Consider the following 21,205-nt stretch of genomic DNA (forward strand, 5'->3'; position numbering starts at 1 on the left):
TCTTTCCAGTGGATCCCTTTCTGCTGCCTTGAAGTACTGCCCACATGTTTGCACGGTTGTCCTTTAAAACGTAATATGGAACAAATTATGTATGCACAGTGTTTTCTTCACACTCCTCAGAGTCTGGCACTGAATATTGCCATGAGTTACACAATAGTACATTTACAATGACAAGAATCTACTTGCGTGCAGCATCAAGACTTGGCTCTGAGCTATTTCATTATGAGCCCAGAGTTACGTTTTGACTGCCTGGTTCTGGGGCATGCCAATTGCAACCATTTATGACAGGCTTGAGTTAAATTTTCATTATTTAGTACTGCTGGTAGATTCACAATAATAAAGAAAAAAAACTTTTAACAATGCAATTTGCTATTGCAAGAACACAAAGTCTAGACTTCAGTGTAAACTTTCAACTTCTGTGCTTCCACAGTAGCAGTTTTTTCCCAGATTCACTCAGGAATAAGGATATGGTTATTGTAATAAGGTTACAATGGCTGTGTCTAAGACAAGAAATAACTACAATTGTGATGTACTTGTCAGGTTAATGTTTAAATATTCTGATTATTTTGTATCTTCTCTTTAGCTCCTCGCTCAAAAGTGGCCTTTTGGAAATACAGAATTTGGACAGTTTCTTTGCAAATTCCTTCCCTTTATCCAGAAGGCATCAGTGGGAATCACAGTCCTTAACCTGTGTGCCCTTAGTGTGGACAGGTACAGTATGTTTTACTCTTTTGGCACTGTTCTTGCACATGCAGATTTCCTAAATCTTGGAGCACAAAGCATGGTTTTCTTAGCAGGCAGACTAAAATATAGATATAACTTAGATTCTGGTCTTTAATATTCTGGCTAATGCCAAGCATCACATTTGTGGCTCAAAGTATAATATTAAGTCCTTGGACTAACGAACTTTACACGCTTTTTAAAGGTATTTAAAAGCTCTAGTGAAGAATTATTTCAGCTTCTTTTACCAGACAAAAATGTATTGAGGTTTGACTAAGTATTCAGATTTCTTTATTTCATATGAACTCATCTTTGTTTTGTATTTGAACAAGAGCATAATCTTTAGGCTTAAAAACCAGTTTTTCAGCCCACTGCCTATGGGCAATAAACAAGGGTTTATTCTGATAACTTTCAGAACTAACAGAGCCCTACTGAAAAACATGTTGGAACTTGCTCTGATAGTTTGAAAATTAATGTCTCTGCTGTTTTTTCTTAATACATAAAATGCAATAGCAGACTTGACTTCTGTAAAAGTCGGTTTTATGTCTTGAGTTACTTCATCGTGTTCTACTCCAAAACACCAGTACCTCTAAGTACAGAAAATACTGTTAAATAAAATGCACTATGTGTATTAGTACAGGGATGTAAAGAAGCTTTAAAATTAATTTTGGTTTGGCTTTACAGAAAAAGTTAATGTACAAGGTTTGCTTGTATTACTTAAATAAAGTAATACAGGTAACTGTTCTACTTCCATTTTTTGAGTCAGAGAACTACAAAAAGAATGACATTTCTCAAACAATATCTGCCTACCATTAAATAAAATCCCATGGACCACTCTAAGGAATAAAACATAGATCAAGCACATGAAACAGACAGTTTGTTAGATAAATTCTGACAACTGCAGTTTCGCTAGATGAAGTTCCACTGTTATAGACGTTTTTATAAATTGGAACTAACTCAGCTGAAGCTACCTTTTTGTAGATGCATCCATACTTTTACAAGGATTGATTTGCTAATCCTCACAACAACCAAATGCTGTTTCCATTTGACTATAAAGTCCGGTTTGGGATCAGACTCAGACTATTTAATTTCCTCCCTTAGCTTAGACACTTTGCCAAGAACATATTCTTTATCATCTGTTGCTACTCTAGTAAGTGGTTGCAGAGGATGTGTGCTAGAAAACAGATGTATAGAGACAGATTCTGATGTTGGCTAACAAGAACTGAATCTTGGTTCAATCACCATGAAAGCTCAGAGCACCTTCAGTAAGTTTGGTTGGACAGTGGAAGTTTGGCACCTTAACACAAAATTCCACATTAACTAATGGTTGCTTTCTAGAATGGAAAATGAGTATGAAAGAGTGTGCTGTCACAGCTGGACTGTTTCTGGTCTATAAGTTATTTAATTCTTATTTTTAAAAAGCTCCTGAAAGCTATCTTGTTTATAATTTTTTGGGGTCTGTAAATATTGCATTCTATGATACAAAAAAGATGTAGTCAACAGGTAGAGTGAATACAGAGCTTCATGTTTTTAATTATTGTTGACTCTCTGTCCCTGTTACAGACTACAACTTTAAGTTAGAACAGGATTCCTTTTTTTGCTATCAGGACAGTTCCCTGTGCTAACTACATCCTAGAGTGAAACTCCCCTCATTACTACTGCCCTGGAGTGGCTTGACCTGACAGTATATTAAGGTTAAACTGTGTGTGCCCAAGGGGAACAATGGCCACTCACACGTGTGGAAAGGGTTTTAAGAGGCTGACAGAAAGCCTGGGAGGAAGCTGACTTCGAAGTTGCCTCAGATGCCCCTAAGGCATTTTTAAACTCCAGGTCACAATGGTGACGATAGTGTGACTCCTTTTCTAAACAGTGCCTGAGTGTGACTAAGAGGAAGGATATTTCCCTGCCTGGGTTTTTACCCTTGCTTATGTGTTGAGCATAATGCATTTGATGAAGAAATGGGTTGAAGAAGAAAAGTTAAGATATGGATCTTGTTTCACGTGTATACACCCTCTTCTTGACTCCTTTCTATAGCACTTTGCGTAGAACAGTAATCCTAAGGTAAATATTTTTATCTGGACCAACTCCCAGTAAGTGTATGAGACAAGTTGAGATTTTGCCACTAAAACAAAACTCTAAGAGCTTTATGGTATTAAGATATTTGCATAAAATGAAGAACAGCTGTGGTTGCTAATGATGAAGCAGAACAGTTCGGTATCAGCAACACTGGGGACATTTAGGAACTGTCCCGGTACCCATCTTGATAGCGACTGCTTCATACCTGCTTGATTTTGTCCTTTATGTTTCCTGCATTGCCTTTCACTCATACTAAGGGCTGATGATAGTCACAGAACAGACACTGTTATATTACAGGGCCATTTGAACATCAATTTTTTTAATTAACACCTAATTCCCTAATTAACACCTAATTTCTAATCTAAGTTAAAAGGAATAGGGGAACAAAAGCACTCATTGATGTTCTCAGATCCAGACAAGGTGTCCTTCTGAAAGAAATGCTTTAAGCATGTTATAACTGGATAGGAGTACAAAATATTTAATTGTGTGCATGTATACAAGGTGACAGCACACGCATGAGCAGTTGGAAATGAAAATGGGAGAGAAGAGGAGCCACAACATCAAATAGAGAGCACAAAGTGATCTGGGGAAAAAAGTGAACATTTTAGACAAGATTAGAGACAAGGGGAAAATAAACAGAATAAAAGGAAAGTTAGGCAAATCTCACACAGATTTTAGAATAAGGAGTTAAATGCAATGCATTATGTATGTATTTTATGTCAGCTCTCTGGCAGATATCCTATGTTTTCAAATTATGAGGGAAACAAACCCTGCAGTACTTTGTCACTTTTAATTTTGGAAGATCTGTGGCTAGACAGAAGTCCTGTATATTACATAACCCACAGAACACCCACCTTAAAAATGATTACTACTAAAATTATTATTACTGCCACTGTTTTTCAAATCACTCCTACAGCAATGAGTAAAGAAACTGAGTAATTGCAGATTAATACACATTCAGAAAATTCTGATCTAATTACTGAGCTTCTTATGTTTTAGCTAAAAATATTCAGAAAATTATTCATCTAAAAATTCCTTATTTGAGAGTTATTTGAATTGTAAATGGGAAAAAAAAATCAGTAAAATGCATACAGGACCCAAATCCTTACTGCTGTGCATAGTGATCTCATGTGCAAAACAGATGTTTTTGTTCAAAAGAACAGGTATAAAAATGAAAGAAAGGAAATAATTGGATTTACGGTTTGCAACCCATTGGTTGCAGAGGTAACACAAAACAAACTTTACATTTGCTACTTGAAAAATATATACAGTGAAATATATACAGTGTAAAAGTCCCTGTTTGCTAAGAGCATCAGTTATTCAAGGATGGGGTAGTACCTTGTGCAGCTGACAGAAATTATTGTAAAATTGCCAGTCTGTAGAAAGTAAACTTTGAACTGAACATTATATTTCCAAAGTTCACAAATAACTGAGCATTTGTGTGAAAGGTTAAGTTTCTATGAATATTCCATTTGGCAATGATAGCCAGAATTTGATATTTGGCAAAATGAAATATGACAGGATGACAAATTATTTAAAATTAAATTTGGTTTTTAATATCAATATTTGTTAGAAGATATGATACTGGATATTTCTTTCTTAATTCTCCCAGTATAGTTTTGTTTTGATGGTCTCAAAATTCTAATCTCAGAGACCTCTTCTCCCTCAGTGAACCATTGCCTCCCTCCTTTTTCACATTCTTGGAAGATACGGATGTGTCATGGTTTTAAAGCAGTAACTAAAAAATTACTAGAAAACTTACTTATTTCTTGCTGTGAGATATGGATTAGAACAAGAGCAAAACAGGCTTAAAACTTAAAAAGGAATAAAGAAAGTTTATTAACAAACTACAAGAATAAGAACACCAGAATAAAACTTCCAGAAAACCCCTTTTTTCTCCCACTACCCCACCATTCTCTTGATCACATGACAACATAGAGACAAAAAACTTTGGAAACTTTGGTGTTTAAAACAGTCTTAATTTTTGCTAGAGTCTTTTCATCAGCTTTTGTAGAGAAACAGAAGTCTTCTTCTGCTAATCTATGGAGTTTCTCACAAGAAAACTATTTCTGTTATAGCTTTCTATTTCTCTGATGCCAGCTGCCGGAAATCTGCCATCAGATTTTCTCCTCCCATTTCCCATCACTCTGAGGTGTGTCATGGGTCAATGAGTCTAGGGATGTCATTTTTAAGAATGAGTTATTCAAAGGCAAAAGCTCTCTTCATCTGTCTCTGTGAGCCTCCCTGGAAACAGAAGTTTTCTCTTTGCCTCAAGCGGCTTCAAATCTTTAACTATTACTTCTCTTCACTCTGTTCCAGCACCTCACTGTATTACAATTACTCCACCTTTTGTTCAAAATCCACACTCTGAACACTCCATTCCTCACAATATACTTTGTCATGAATTAAAGGAGTTTTTTTTAGAACACTATTGTCCATCTCCATAGCTTTAACAGAAAAATATTTCAGCTTATAAAGCATCTCCTTATTCTCTCTTCCCAATCTAAAACTTAATTATTTTCTTCACTGTCTTTGATGGTTTTATGATGTCTTCTTCATATTGATTGTCTCTCTCTGTCTCACTGGGAAAAAGGAGTAATCTTTAAGTCTCATCCAGGTAGTAAAAGAGTTAAAGTCTTGGAAAGCTGCAGATGTTCATGGTGTCAGGTTTCAGTCCAGAAGCAGAAACTGCAAACCAAGCCAGGCCGGCCGGCTCCGTTTCTCTCCCCCCCGCCCTCTGCGGCCTTGTCCGGCCTGGAGTGGGGTGGGGAGGCTGAGACAGAGCCTTGTTACCTCTTCAGAAGCCAGAAACCAAAGAGAACAAGAGAACTCTGGCTTTACATCTTAAGGTGGTGTTCACAAGTTGACCTCACTTCTGAATGGTTAAAGCCTCCGCCAGTTCTCAGAAATGACCGATAACTGGTCAGGAGAAAAGACTCCCATCAGCCACCAGCAGCTTCAACTTCCTTAGCTCCCAAAGCTATCTTAAAGGTAAAGTCACCCCATGACAGGATGTCTTTAGATGATGATATTTTTATTTTTAATGTGCAATTCCAAGTTGTAGTTGGCTTTATTATGCTCAAAGTATTTATACACACATTTCTGTAGAAATGATGCTCTGAGAGCCTGTGTGCAGTACACCTGTGCTATGCTGTGCATGACACTGCTGTAGATATCAAGGCAAAGCTTTCCAGTCTGTTTCCTGCAGGGGTGATGAAGGCATGCCAGGCCCTGACACCTTCCAGTGATGCTGGATAACAATGCTTGCTGAATTTTTTGTGAGGGGCTTTAGCCTGGGTTTGCATTCAGGCATTGTCATTCCCCTAACACTGGGGCTACAGGGGATGGAATTCCCAAGTCTTTCATCCAGTTAATAAGCACACTTCCAAACTAAAAAGGGGGTGTAATACAAGAAATCAGAAGAAATGCTTCGTGTGTGAATCCAATGTCACTGTATTAGCTAAAGGAGGACTGAGAAAGACTTTCAATAACTAAATTTTCCTGATGTCTGTAGCCTAGGTCCTGTAGCCCTCTTTTTCCCATTGGAAGCTCTTCATTGCTTCCATCTTTGTTGGACTTGAAGATCACAAAAGGTCTTTTCCAGCCTAGTTCATTCTGTGATTCTGTGATCTCAAAAATTCAAAATCCAGTATTTCTCTTCTTAATCTGATACTTTTCTGAGCAGACAAACAACCTTTCTTGATGTTTTTTATCCTCAACTAAAGAAGACTATTTCATCAGTGGATGCCATGATATATCCATGCAGCACAGTCACTCCAAATGGGAAGGTACTATTATTTTAGGGAAGTAAAATAAGCAGTTCAGAAGCTGTTGCATCATTAATGACAGAGAGATCTCTAGAATGAATTTCAGGTTATTACAAGATCAAAAAATAATATTGGTTCTTTCCACTGATTCTGTCTTTGCTGAATTGTTGGAAATTCAACAGTAAGTTTACTGCTAAGTAGTTTACTGCAGTCATTGTAGGACAAGAGTTAAATCTACTACTGAAAATTTAATTTATGGACTGGATTGTACTCTGTATTCTATGCCTATCAGCCTTCTCTGAAAAATTTTACAACCTTCTGACCAGAGCTGATGGTGATTGAGGTCTCAAAGCTAATAAATTTCTAAAAGCTCATTGAAAACTGAGAGACAAGTAGAGGGGAAAGATCCTCTCAGTTCATTTAACAGTGTAAACACAACAAATGCATTTTCACTTCATCAGGAGTATTTTCCCAGTCTTTCATTGCCTGGAAGCTGACAGCTTCACTTTGGATAGCACTGCTGCTACAGCTGAGGTAGCTGAAGGAGATGGATGTTTTGTATCTGTTAGAATGGCTGTGTGCCTGGAAGCTTTTTTTCCTCTGTTATGGCAGTTATTTAGTGAAAGATACAGTCTGTCCTCACAAACATTGCCTACTTGAATTAGAAATCACTAGTCCATCAGTCCACCTAGCAGAATTCCACACCCAAGCGGAACAGGAGCAGTCGACTCTCTGCTCTCCACTCTTTGATGTGCCCTGTTTTGTCCTAGGTAAGTTGACAGCTGGCAGAGGCCCTGGAATAGGCAGAAAAAACAAGTAATACAAGTCTCAGATGTCAGCTTTAGGATTTTACATGCCATATGACACTGACCGTGACTAAGTGATTGTTTTAAGAAGGAAACTGCGGGCTGGAAACTAACACCTGTCTCTTTCAGGTACAGAGCAGTTGCGTCCTGGAGCCGTGTTCAGGGGATTGGAATCCCAATGATCACTGCTATTGAAATTTTCTCCATTTGGCTTCTGTCCTTCATACTGGCCATCCCAGAAGCAATTGGCTTTGCTGTGGTACCTTTCAGATACAAGGATGCAAGTTATGTTACCTGCATGCTCAAACCTACAAACGATTTCATGTTGGTAAGTAACATCCTGTCTTCTCTTTTTTGGAACCCACAGTACATGGCTTACACAATTAAGATACTGGATGATAATAGAGTTTATTCATCATTAAACTGCAAAATGTATTCTAACGTGTATTGGTGCAAAGAGGATCCTATGTTCACAGTGACTTGTCTCTGCTTTCAGCCAGAGAGATTAAATGGGCCTTTACAGCATTTTCATTTTTTTGCTACTAAGGATTCTTACTACAGACATTTGCAATTCACACCTGCTTCAAGTACAATCAAGAGATGTATCAGGGTAGTCAGAGCCTTGAAAAGTTTTGAGTTTCAAAGTACAACACCTTGAAGCTTGTAAATGTCAAAACACATGTTTTACCATGATTAGTCATCTTTTTGTATGCAGTAGTCAGCTCTCCTGGCACATAAAGGAAAGGGTGGGGCCACACTACACACATTAAAGTCAAATAAAAAATCATGCTTTAGTTTACAAGAATTCATGACTACAAAGCTGACAGACCCACACCTCCACCTAGGTGCTTGTGCAGCGTTAGCTGCCATTAGATACAGCAGCTCAAGAGAGAGAGGAGTGCCTGAGACACGCCAGGCTGCTTTGGCACATTTCCTACCACTCACCCTCTTGCTTCTGCAGATTAACAGCTGTCAATACCCACATGAACTTCTGCAAAGCAGCTCAGGTGAGAAGTCACTACAAAATCAATAGATTACTGCATGAGGGTGTAGTGGTTTTCCACCTGGCCTTACAATGGGACAGTATCTTAATTTTTAAATTTCTGAATCCAGAGAAAGGCCAGGTAACATTCATTCAGTAATAAAAAAGAAGGAGTAAGATTCTGATTTGTTGCAGAGAAAGCAGATAGCGCCAGGTCCTAAGTCTTGAGAAAAACTCAGTATTTTTTTCTGGATTAGAATTTTTCATAATAGAGTATAAGTTTCTCTCTTTTGAATGTCTAAGGCTTCTCCTTTTATTGAACCAGAACATAACATGGCCTAGAATTGGGAACAATAGGGTAAAGTGGAGCTAGGAATTTTAGAAAATAAAAAGTGTGGATGATTATTTTTTCAGAGGAACATCCCCAACTTTGGTAGGGTTACGCAGACTATAGTGATGGCAAAAAGAGCATGAGATTGTGATACATGGCATGAAAAAATTTGTGCTGAAGTTATAATCTCATCTGAAAAGAATCCTAGCATATTTCCAGGAAACCTTCTCTGACAAGATTATAGTGATATGCACCAAGGCCAGTATGAATATTTGTCTGCAAGAACATTCCTGTATTTCCAGGAAACCTCTGTCCAACAAGATTACAATGATGTGCACCAAAACCAGCATGAATATTCGTCTGTAAGAAGCGTATTCCAAGGGACCCCCAAAAAGCCTGAGAACATATAAAAAGCACCATGTGATAGTCACAGTTTGTGAAACACAGCGGAGGGTGCTACAGAGAACCGCCCCCCTTCTCACCCGATGCTGTTTGCCTGGTACAGCATCAATCTGATTTTTCTAGTGGCTTTTACGATTGTATTTTGATTATAGAACAAATTATTTTTGTTAATCAAATTGGATATTCATTTATAACAAGATAATTGAAAGAGAAGACAAAAGGAATTCCCTAATGGAAATAATTAATGCAGGTAAAGATGGAATGGAATTTCCCAGAGCTTATTATATTTTTGTTTCTTAACTCCACAACCTATATGACTGTAGATACTGTAGTTACAAGACTGTGATTTATGAATTACACACTGCAGCAAAATTTCCCATCTCTACAGGCTGTTTTTCTCTTCAAATGTGCCTGGACAATCTTCACTTCCTCTCTCCCTAAGAAAAATAATAGCTTTCCCTCTTCTCAAAAACATTACAGTTCAGGTCTTCCATAGGCATGCTAACTTTAATGATTACTGTTCTGTTCTTAATGTTCTAAGTTGAGTAGCTTGGTTTGTTTTCCTAGCAGGAAGCAGTATCTCTTACTTGCTCAGTGTAATTCAAAAGTGCCAATCTCCCCACAGCAGCTTGATTTTTAAGGAAACAAACCAGAAGTTATGTCCAAGCTGAGTGTAAATTGTTGGATGTGTCAGCCAGAATGGAGAGCTTTGTGTTTCAATGTGTTGCAAGCAAATACAAACATGAGATTAAAGTGGAAATACTATTTTAACCTTAACTATAGTATTTACTACCACAAACACCACAATAAACAATTACTAAACTTCAGGAAGGATTTATTATTAACTTTTGGTTTTAATAGGAGCTTTATTCATGTTTAAAACTATCTTTGAAAGATTTAAAAGATTCATGGAAGACCATGATTCCCAAGAGGCTGAGTGCACTAGGAAACTTGTTTAAAATGCACATTTCCTGTAGAAAACTGGTTCCATGTGGGCTTTCAAGACAAACAAAAGAATGTCTACTTCTCTTTAATCAACCCATTTTTGTGCTTTGATGTAAGCTTTGTGAAACTCAGATTCCTCAATTAATCATTTACAGACATTTTAGAGTAGGTTTTATAACTCCACAAGGCCAACTCCTCATTCAGAAGTGATGTATTGGTCAGGGCTGTGACACAGACCTTTCGTGTGTATTCTTGACCAACAGGCAATGCTCACGGAGGCTGGAACACTGGTAGGACACAAAGTTTTCCTTGTAAACATGGAGTGGATTCACGTAGTGCACATTTTGTTGCTGCCCAGCCAATGTGATTCTAGCCTGACTTGGAGGAATTTGCCGTGGAAAAGATAATTGTCTCCATGTACATGTAATCCTTGTCTCTGCAGAAGGAGCAGTAATTACATTTGCCCTCAGTACGAACTCCTCAAATACAAGGCATACTGTTTTCCGGTTCTCTGCTGGCAAAAGCTCTGCTCCCAGAGGAGGAAATTCTGCCCCCAAGGAAAGTGCAGCTATGCAGAGACTGTAGCCCCTCCTCAGGGAGGAGGTAATGAGGAAGAGGAAACAAGTTAATCAACACAACACAGTGTCCCAGAGTGAGGTGGGACTGTAGCCTAGAAACCAGCAGCATAATCTAAACTAGCAAATTCTGTATGCAGCTGTATTGGGGCAGAGGGAAAAAAAATCAAAAGCATTCAATGTTTCTCAATAAATCAACTTTCTAATGTAACTGAAGTAGATTTTTAAAGTAACATTATTAAACACCAGTATATTAATTGTATCAACTTTTTTTCATCTTTCAAAGTTTAGTGCTGTTTGGTTTTAAATGTAAACACGATGTCAAAAGTTTGACTTTTTCAAACAGGATTCATAACATCCTCAGGCGTAAGAATTTTGACATTTGGTGTGGGAACTGTGATGTTACAAAAGCACATCCTCTAGGAACAAACAAGCTGGGGGAAAGAGTGACACATCCCTTTTATACTAATAACCTAGACACAGGAAGTATTTGAAATGCCATATTTCAGTGTATACTTTTGGCTGAACATAAAAATTAAAAACCAAGATATGGTATTTTCTAAAATCTGAAAACACAATCCTCTACAGAAAAGAGCTATTTTAAATGTTTTCTCAAATGCAATATTTCCCACAATACATAAATGTATTAATTTACAACACTGCTTACAATCACAGCTAATACTTAAAATTACACAGAGCGAAGTACTGCTATTCTATCAATACCTTAGTGTCCTGTCACAAAAGGCAAATGGTGGAAAGGGCAGTCAAGGGGTTAAAAGTAACTGTACCACTGGAAGCCATCCCTAAGCTTTGCACATATCAGACAAACACTTACAAAGTGGCTCCTATCTGCACAGTACATAAGCAAACCAACTGCCAACCTTTTCACTGATAACAAAAGGTGATTAAACTTACAAGACATTTTGAATTTTCCTTTTTTGGTATCAGGACAGAAGCTGTAGAGGTAAATGGCATTTCCTGAGACAGGCTTTTAGTAAGATTTGTTATCTCAGACTGACACTTTCTACATTTTGGCATGTCTTTTTCATGCAGTTGTATTCCAGTTTTCATGAATGAATGTAAATGGTCAGAAAGTACAATGAAAAATATTAATTCCAACCCAAGACAGATTGCAACAAAGGTACAGGAAGGCAATCTGTGTTTACACTGCCACAATTCCTATTTTGATATTGGTCAAAAAGAGATCAACAATAAGGAAACAGACAGATACCAGTGTACCAACCATCATGTTTTTCCAAGGCCTTTCTACTGTATTTTGCATTGAATCATAAGAAAATATCTGCTCTCTTCTTTTCCTTATCTACAGTTTTACAAAGATGCAAAGGATTGGTGGCTGTTTGGTTTCTATTTCTGCATGCCACTGGCGTGTACTGCCATCTTTTATACACTAATGACTTGTGAAATGTTAAACAGAAGAAACAGCAACTTGAGAATTGCTCTCAGTGAACACCTGAAGCAGGTAAATATATTAGAAACACCGATTCTTGAAAATATTGTTCTTCTCTCTACGGGTTACATTAGAAATATTTCAAAGTGTACTTGAATACAGTAAACTACCGAAGTAGAAAGTGAGTATGTGGGTTATTTATGATGTTAAGGCAGTCATTTAAACCTGGAACCAAAGACTAAATCATAGTATAACTAGGCATTGAAGACAGTATGCTCAGGAAACGAAACCTTTTCTTTCTTTTCTTATTTTGACAGTTGTGCCCTCTTTCTCTTCAACCTCAAATCACTAGTTCTAAATGCTTTGAAATTTAACTACAAAGATATGCCAAAATATGTTTCTTTTTCTGTATAAAGATATGACTCCATGGATCCTCCCTCCTTTTGGCACTCTTTGATATGTAATTGTAGTTTCATATAAAAAGCAATTGTAGAATAACCTGGTTTAGAAAATAATGGATTTTGTATCTCAGGGTTATTGCACTGCTGCAGTACCACTGCTGTAGTTGCTTTGAAAAGAGCAACAGGAGAGCAGAACAAACAAATGATCACAGAACAAAGTTGCTCACGGAGCCGTCAGGTCTCTTTGCTGGTTTGGCAGCGCTGGCTGATGTTTAATGCTTAACTGAAATTTTAAAAACAATCTGGAGCTTTTCCCCAGTGTTAACATCAGCCCTTCAAGTTCCACTCTTTTAACTTCCATGTTCACAGCTGTGAATTCCTAAAGCAGTTCTCTCTGCATCAGAGTGAGTTCCTCCTCTGCTGGTTCATTCCAGATCAGGGCTGAGTGGAAAAACCTTTGCTTGTGCAGATTCTCCATTTCTTACCCTCATCAGGCCCTAGGACTGCAACACAGTGTGTCCTAGGGCCACACACAGGCTACTCCACCCTTTAGAACTAGAATGGTATGTACTAGGAGGTGGGGGAATCCACCCTTTCCCATCCTAAAATGCACTGCCCATCAAGCTTCTTAGACTGGCTGCTGCAGGATGACTTTATGCCACGATTTACAAATGCTTGTCTTTTTAACTCTCACCTTTTGACTTCCTTCCTTCCTTCCTTCCTTCCTTCCTTCCTTCCTTCCTTCCTTCCTTCCTTCCTTCCTTCCTTCCTTCCTTCCGCACTTCCGCACTTCCGCACTTCCTTCCGCACTTCCTTCCTTCCTCCCTCCCTCCCTCCCTCCATTAATGTCTAAACAGAATTCTTTTCATATTTTGATAAAAGCTGCTATAACAAAAAAGAGGAAATTATAATAGTCATATTCAAAGCTTAACAAGACTGTAATCACTCATTTGACTTCAAGTTCTTTCATGGCAGAGCCTTGCAGTGCTTGTCACTGTTACACTACACTGGAATCCTTAACTCTTCATATGTTTCTCTTTATCAAATCCATGCCTACCAAACACCACTGGTATGCGTTGTCAAAAATCCACTGAAACATCTTTAACTCTCTAGAGCCAAATAAAATACCCATTAAATTGTAATTATTTCTTAAGTGTTACAAGATTAAGTTGTAATAACAACATTTCTAAAATGTTTGTAGAGGAACTATTTACCTGAGAATATCAAAATCTCATAGTAAGGATCACGTAGCAAAATCAAGATACTGGGCAGTATCCCTTTATAGAACCAGATATCAGAGAGACTCCTACAATATTCTAGCAACACAAATACTTGTGTGCCCAGCTGCTCCAGCCTCAGTGATGAGCAGGTTCTGTTGAGGATGGCCAGGATCAAGGACGTGACAAACCTCATAAGAAAGAATAGTACATTACTTAGTCTGGGAAGCTTCACTTTGAGAATTCTTTCATAATTTATCTATATTACTGACTTTGCTGCCATCATTACTAGCTACCATCACCTGCTAGTATGAATTTGACATTCAGAATGTACTCTTATCTCCTTTATCTAGCGCCGAGAAGTTGCCAAGACAGTTTTCTGTTTAGTTGTGATTTTTGCTCTTTGCTGGTTCCCTCTCCATCTGAGCCGGATTTTGAAGAAAATGGTATACAATGAAAAAGACCCCAGCAGATGTGAACTGCTCAGGTACTTCATTTTCTATGCCAATAGTTTGTACTGAAAAAATATAATGCTGCATGCTTAGAATTTCTATGAGGAATGTCACTGTGCAATGCAACTGTGATGTTTATTAATTTTAAGCTGCAGCCACTTTCAGCAGTTTCAGTTTTAATGGGGAAGCATAATCTTAACAAATGTTGTCTATCATTGTGTCAATCACTTTGCTTTGGATTTTTTTTAATATCTGTGAGACTTTTTTTTAATTTATTTTATTTTTTTAATATCTGTGAGGTTACTATAGACATGGCATGGTACGAGATTAGATTGAGGGAGTTAGGTAAGAGAGAATTGTGTGACGGAAGAGCCTGTAACCACAAGGAACATGGATGCTTCTGTAGCATATGAACAGTTTAAATGTTTTTCTTCCTCTTCCCCAGTTTCTTGCTGCCCTTGGATTACATCAGCATTAACCTGGCAACCATGAACTCTTGCATAAACCCCATAGCTCTGTATTTTGTGAGCAAGAAGTTTAAAAACTGTTTCCAGGTAAGGTTCTCTTGATAAGATTTTATATCCAGTTAACTATTGAAATATTGGCTGTTACCTATTTTAACAGCTGGGAGAAGAGACATGCAAAGGAATGAAAGAATATGCATTGTCTGGTTTAGCAGCTAGCAGTTCATATAGCACATGTACCAACCTGAAAGTGAAACTATCCACTTTATCTGAAATACTAAACCAATAAATAAGTTTGACATAGTCTTCATATGTGTAAACTGAGATAGACATGCTCTTGTAAAAAACTGCACATGACATGCACATGAAACAGAATTTGGTTGATAACAATTTTCCACTCTTGATGACACAAAGCTGCCTCTATTAAACAATCTCATTAATAACTAAAATTTTCAGGCTTGAATACCAAATCAGGTACCTGAATTGACTTTGGCATGAAATATGCATTATGTCTCTACCTGAATTTTCTAGTTCCTACACATGAAAATATATTTTAAGGCTAAAATAATTTCTTTGTGAAAATGTGCCTCTGCAAGTCCCTGTCCACCTATTAAAGACAACACAGGGAGCAAAAAAATGAGAGTAAAGAAAATAATGAAATGGAAGACTGAAATAGCTTTATCTGCAATGAAAAACAAAGGATGACAGGACTGTACCACTAAACTTTAAGTCTGAGAATAGGCCAAATGCAAACTACTGAGAAAAATGTAAAGAATTATTAGACAAAGGGAATACCTGTTTGTCCGTAGCCTGCTCAGATTTACAAACTATTTTAAGGGAGCATTTTCACATGATAAGTAAGAAGTCAGCTTCTATTCCTAACTGTGCAAAATGTTACACCTCAGTATGTTCACTGAACCTTTTCTGAAACAATATTGTCTTTTTTCTAAGATGTGAGAAGAGACCTAAGTCATGGCCTGGGGAATTTTAGTTCTTTTCCTCTTCCACATGCTGATCCTTAAGTTTGTCAAGTACAATGGTAAAGAGAGGGGAAAAACAAACAACCCAGCACCTAATACTAAGTATTGAATTCTGTCAGTTCTCAATCTACTTACCTTAGTTGTACAAATTTCCCTTTTCATACAGTGGAAGATTTTTTTCTGAATAAGAGGCACAAGCTGGGCCTAATTTGCTGCATCTGTGATGTTCAATCACAAGAATCATTTATGTCCTAGGATAAAAATTTCCCTGAATATAGCTAGCACTCCCTTCAGCTAGAATTATCTGTCATTTCTGAATGAAAAATATGGCTAGCAAACTGCACAGAACTGAGAGATTTGTCTTAACTTTTTATTTATTTATTTACTTATTTACTTACTTACTTATTAATTTTTTATTCATTTTCAGTCATGTCTTTGCTGTTGCTGCTCCCAGTCTAAGAGTTTGGTGACTTCAGTGCCCATGAATGGAACAAGCATTCAATGGAAAAACCAAGAACTAAATAATCACAACACAGACCGAAGCAGCCATAAAGACAGCATAAACTGAAAATTAAGGACTCTCACACCATTTCAGAATGAAACAGGAAAAGAAAGTCACTACAAAGCTATTACAACAGGAAGCCCAGTGACTGTTTCACTAAGAATTGAGACATGTGCACCATTGTACCTAATTCTAGAGGTGACTGAGTAGATGGAGTGAGTGTAACTGTGATGTTCTGTGAACTGAGATCCACTGGATGGTAATTCTGCCTCTGTAAAGGATATTGATGTGTCATTATGACACAAAAAAACTGGCTTGAACTACACAGGTGGTTTTGCTGTTCTGAAGCAGGCAGGAACTGTCCGGTGTACTGGTACAATGCAATCTTTTTACCTGATTTAAGGTCACCTAGAATTGATCACTCTGGAACTTTTGAGAAGATATCAAAATGGAATCTATCTGTGACTATATTTTCTCTCTGCCCATTTGTCTTTTAAGTTCTATTTCTGTGGTGGATAAAGTCCACACACCAGTTTGTTTTGCATGTTGTTGTTGGTGTTGCTGTTTTTCAGGTTTGTGTTGGAAAATGTTTTGGTCCACACCAGCATTTTACTTACTTATGCTACAATGGATCAGAACATTAGCTGGGCAATTCTTATTTGTAGCACTTCAGTATTCAAATATAGGAAGAGATCATTTAAACAGCATCAACATTTGGCACTTAAGCACAGATTAATACCAAAAAAAAAAAAAGAGGTATTAATAATACAGTACTATACTGTGTTATTTATTCTAATGCTCTGTACAAAATAAACATAATCTGTATCAGCAAAAAGAATGGAAGATGCTCGCAGACGGGCACTTTACAATGTGTTTCTATTAACCTGACATGTTAATTCTTAAACTGTATGAACCATTTAATCTATTTAGACTATAGCTGCATTAAATCTAAGTTGAAATGGGGGTAGTGGAGCATAGTGAAACATTATTAAAGCTGTCCACAGCTTTCTGAGAAAATGGTAATTATCAGAGCAGCTATGCACTCTATTTTCACTTGTGAACATGAGGTTATTGTCAGAGTAAATGTAGAAATGTGGAAGTCCATAACAGTTGGATGTGCAGAAGGATATTTTGTGCCTTATTTCTTACAGCATATTTCTCTGTCTTACACAACATTCAGAGATTTTAATGGGGTTTAGTAGGTTATCAGCATTGTTAACCATTCAAATGCTACTAACAATATATAGAAACTATTGCTTGCATATATGTAAACTGATGATTTCCTTATTTTTTACATCCATTAAGACTACATGGCAAGAGATTCCTGGTTTGCCTATAAAAAATCTTAATAGGTAGCCTTTCATTAAATAGTGGAACTCAATATTGTGGTGTCATATATAATATGTCTCATGCACTAATCTGTTAGGCAATTTATAGCATCTTTTGTGCTAGGCTAAGAAGCAGTAATCAAAATTCCACAAATTTTTAAACATCCATTTCATTTCCAGTGAAAGATGTAATCCTGCATAGTTTTATTTAAGAGGTCAAAATGCTACTGCCTACAGTGACTTCTGCTGCACAAGTTTCCCCAATGTTTACATTCACACAAATCTTCTGAAGTATATTTAAAAAAAAGGTTCTTTAAATTGGTTTGTGTATTTTTTGTGTGCTTATGTCTCTGTGATATATATGCGTGTATAAATACATATAAATCTATGTTCATATGTTATAAACCTAAATACAGTCCTCTGACAGTGCTCTGTGGTAGTGCCTGAGAGCATGGTATGGAATGAGACAGCTGAATTTTAAAGTAAAACATTTCATCCTCAAACTGTACCAGAAATCATAGTAAATGAGTGACGATGCTCTCCGTTGAGAAGACTGAGTTACTGAGTCTCTTTCCATCCTGAAATCTTTCCTGCTGCTTTGACTGAACATATCGAGGAGATGATAAAGGTAAACAGAAAAAAGTCATGAAGAATGGATTTAAGTTGTAAAATCTTCCTTCCTTATTTCAAGGCATGAGAAAGCTTTGTGTGCATTACCCTTTTCTGCTATTTACCTGGTGGCTAGATGAACCAAAGAATTCATACCCCTGCAAACCAGTAATGTGATTGCTTAGAGACAATATTTCTACCTATCTACAAAAGACAGTGGGCAATAGAGACAGTCTAGGTCAGTTTAGAGTTCTTAGCTTCTACCCAAAAGCCCCATCTACCTGCAAAAGTTTCAGACTGTGAAATGGGTCATTTTTACACTTTACAAGCACTGATGCAAACCATGAGTCATGAACATTTAAATTTTTTCTTTTCAGCACTGAGATTTCTAAATCTATTGCCTTCAACCCAAGAGCTGGCTCTTATGTGGCAGAGATACATGAACCTGCATACACAAAGCATCCTTTAAAGCACTTCAACCTAGATGGAAAAACTATCTTCCTACTACTCATAATGCTGACTGACCTTAGCAGCAGCATTAAAAAATACAAAACTTTTTAACTAATGAAAAGAAGAGGGTAAATTATCTAACAGAAGTGAGAGGTAATTTTTGGAATACCTTCAGAATTTTTTTGGTGAGCTTACTTAGGGATCAGAGCCTGCAAAAACTAACTGGTGACCCTCATGCCATTTCTCCAGCCTGTGGAAGGACAGAGAAAGTTTAAATAACAGTGACAAGTGAAGTCCTGAGATGTATATACTGTTATACTATATACTATATACTGTTTTTTGCCATGTTTGTCTTTTTGTATTTTTACTGGTGGCTGCTGCTCCCACTCACAATCCAATTGTAAGAACAAAGGGTGCTGTGATGTGACAGCTGCAATCAGGGAGGGGTAAATGCTTCTGAAAAACTTCCCAAGATACTTTTTTAATTCTCTCCCCTTCTTCCCACTGAGAATGGCAAATATTGCTCCTGGTACAGTATCTACTCTCAGTTCTGAAAAAGCTTTCTTTCAAAAAGAGCCAACAAAAGTACTCCACAATTCTGGTGTCACACAGAATCTGCTTCCTCTTTTACATCAGTACAACTTTCCACAAGTATCCTTCCATTCTCTCCCTATTTTATAGGCATTTTTAATCCTGCTGTTTGCATTCAACTCAACTGAATCAAGCCTAGTTTTCCTCTGAAGATAACAGGGTCTATTCCACAAGCTTCAGATTAACTTCATAAACTTTGTGTCTGTTCATCATAATCAAAATCTATTTAACTGTCACATTCCTCTTTTTTGTGGACTTCAGAAGTCCAAACTTCTGCCAGATCATTCAGTGTAATATTTCACTGACTCTCACTTCTTAACTCAGTTTTAGAATACAGCTGTTCTCCTTGTTTTCAATATGCATTTTTTCAAACTACCTCACTAAACATTTCCTCTTTGGTATATTTTATACTTATTTGCTTCAAGGAGATAGCAAACATGGGTTTTCACTTGTATCTATGTCTGTATTTATTTATTTACATAAGAAACTCTGTGCTTCAGACCTGACCTAGCCAGATCCGTGCATTAAAAAATAGTATTTATATAGTTCATCATAAATCTCACCTGACAAAACTATCAGCTTGGTTCTGAGAAAAGATACTTATGCTATCAGAATATTTATCTGAATATGTTTATTTTTGGTTTTAATACAGTCAGTTTCAGGTGTTTACCTGTCTGTCCCTCCATCCTTCCAAATCAACTATCAACCCCCTGTCCAATTTCAACAAATTTTACAGAACAGAGTTATCACCATTATGAAGCTCCAGAGAATTTCACCAGAACTGCAAGATGGCAGGAAGAACAAAATTCTACTCGTGCTCTATGCAGAAAATTTCTGAAATGTAGTTTGTGCATAATAATAAATTCACTTGTTAAAAAGATGTTACAAACATTACAGATGCAGAAAAAGCCTTGATCAGAGCATGCAACTTATAAGACATCTGAGAATCAAACCACAACCCGCAAATTCTTGGAAGCCAGTATTTGTAAGTTCCCTTGCTTGTGGAATTACTTGCTTGCTTTTATTTTCCTGCCCCTCTTTCATTATTTACATATTTACTGCAATCTTGTTACTATATAATTTGATTCTGTGAAACCTTATGGGTTTCAGTGTGTGAGAAGACATGGTAAAAATTCTAATACTGCTGCATTTGTATGAACAGATGCCTGCTGAAATGTCCCGGAGGCAAAGCACACATTTTCATTAGAAGAAACACCAGGACTGCATGCTAATATTGCCTTGCAAAGTTTCTTCCACACAATCAGTGCTGCAAAGTATTGGCTCAGCAAAGTATTCTTAATTTACACTCCTCACTCTTTCAAAGACTAAATAAAGGCCATTTTCCAAAATCAGAGTAAAAGAAGATGCATAAAAAGTTTACAGACCAGAAACAGCTCTCAAGGTTCAAAGAAGAAAAAACAAGACACCAAACCCAGGCATGTTTAAAATGTGGATCTAAAAGAAACATAGCTTATCATTAGTCCAAGTGTGGGAAAGGAAGATAGGAACTAAATAAAAAAATGTAGGTCATCTCCAGTTTTTCTAAAGGATGATGAAAGAAATTGACCTCTACTATCTCATCTAGAATCAGTTTTTCCCCTGTACAAACACCACTGCTTCTGAACTGAGCTGTCACTTGAGTCACAGCCTTGCAGTCCTGTTAGTTACAGTAGCTTACTACAATAATAAAGCTCAACAGACTAAGCAATACAACTGGTAAGGAAAAGAAAAAAAAAATCTGAACTTCAGCAGCACTCTGCCCAAATTTCTGAGAGTAACTGAGTGTCTGCCAGCTGCTCTGAAATCAATTATTTGGTGCATCTCAGAAGGCCTTTACTTCAATCTCGTAATCTTAGTCCTTGGGAGCAAAAAGATTGAGAAGTTACTGAATCAAGCATCCAGAACAATTAATGAGAAGCACTTCTAAGCTCTCCAAGAGAACAAATCTCCTGCTACATGCGCTAAACAGAGGGGAAGATTAGAAATCCATCATTACACCATCATGCCATCCTGTAGCCACACTTCATATTTCTTGAAGCATCTATGTCTCAAGTTTTTCTTGTCTTCTCCCCTCTAATATTGTTGTACAGTGGTCTCTTTGGTATTGCCTCTGAATGAAGTATACATTTGGATTATCTTTCTTTGCAATATCTACACAATGTTAAGAAAGCATTCATCTCCAGATACACAGTATATTCC

General features: G+C 37.2%; 1 protein-coding gene across 1 annotated transcript in view; it reads left to right on the forward strand.

The window, feature by feature from the left end:
- The window catches only part of EDNRA (endothelin receptor type A), a 33,952-nt gene extending 16,167 nt beyond the window's left edge, over window positions 1-17,785 (forward strand). The window contains exons 3-8 of the mRNA XM_014254824.2: window positions 584-711; window positions 7,499-7,697; window positions 11,932-12,084; window positions 13,984-14,117; window positions 14,528-14,636; window positions 15,954-17,785. Coding sequence (XP_014110299.1) covers window positions 584-711; window positions 7,499-7,697; window positions 11,932-12,084; window positions 13,984-14,117; window positions 14,528-14,636; window positions 15,954-16,094 — 864 coding nt within the window. The 3' untranslated portion in view covers window positions 16,095-17,785. The remainder of the gene's footprint in view (window positions 1-583; window positions 712-7,498; window positions 7,698-11,931; window positions 12,085-13,983; window positions 14,118-14,527; window positions 14,637-15,953) is intronic.
- Window positions 17,786-21,205: the final 3,420 nt, after the last annotated feature.

The sequence above is a fragment of the Pseudopodoces humilis genome, chromosome 6 (genome assembly GCF_049639895.1).
Source record: "Pseudopodoces humilis isolate 2021_Gansu_Grassland_sample_001 chromosome 6, ASM4963989v1, whole genome shotgun sequence".
Taxonomy (NCBI): Eukaryota; Metazoa; Chordata; class Aves; order Passeriformes; family Paridae; genus Pseudopodoces; species Pseudopodoces humilis.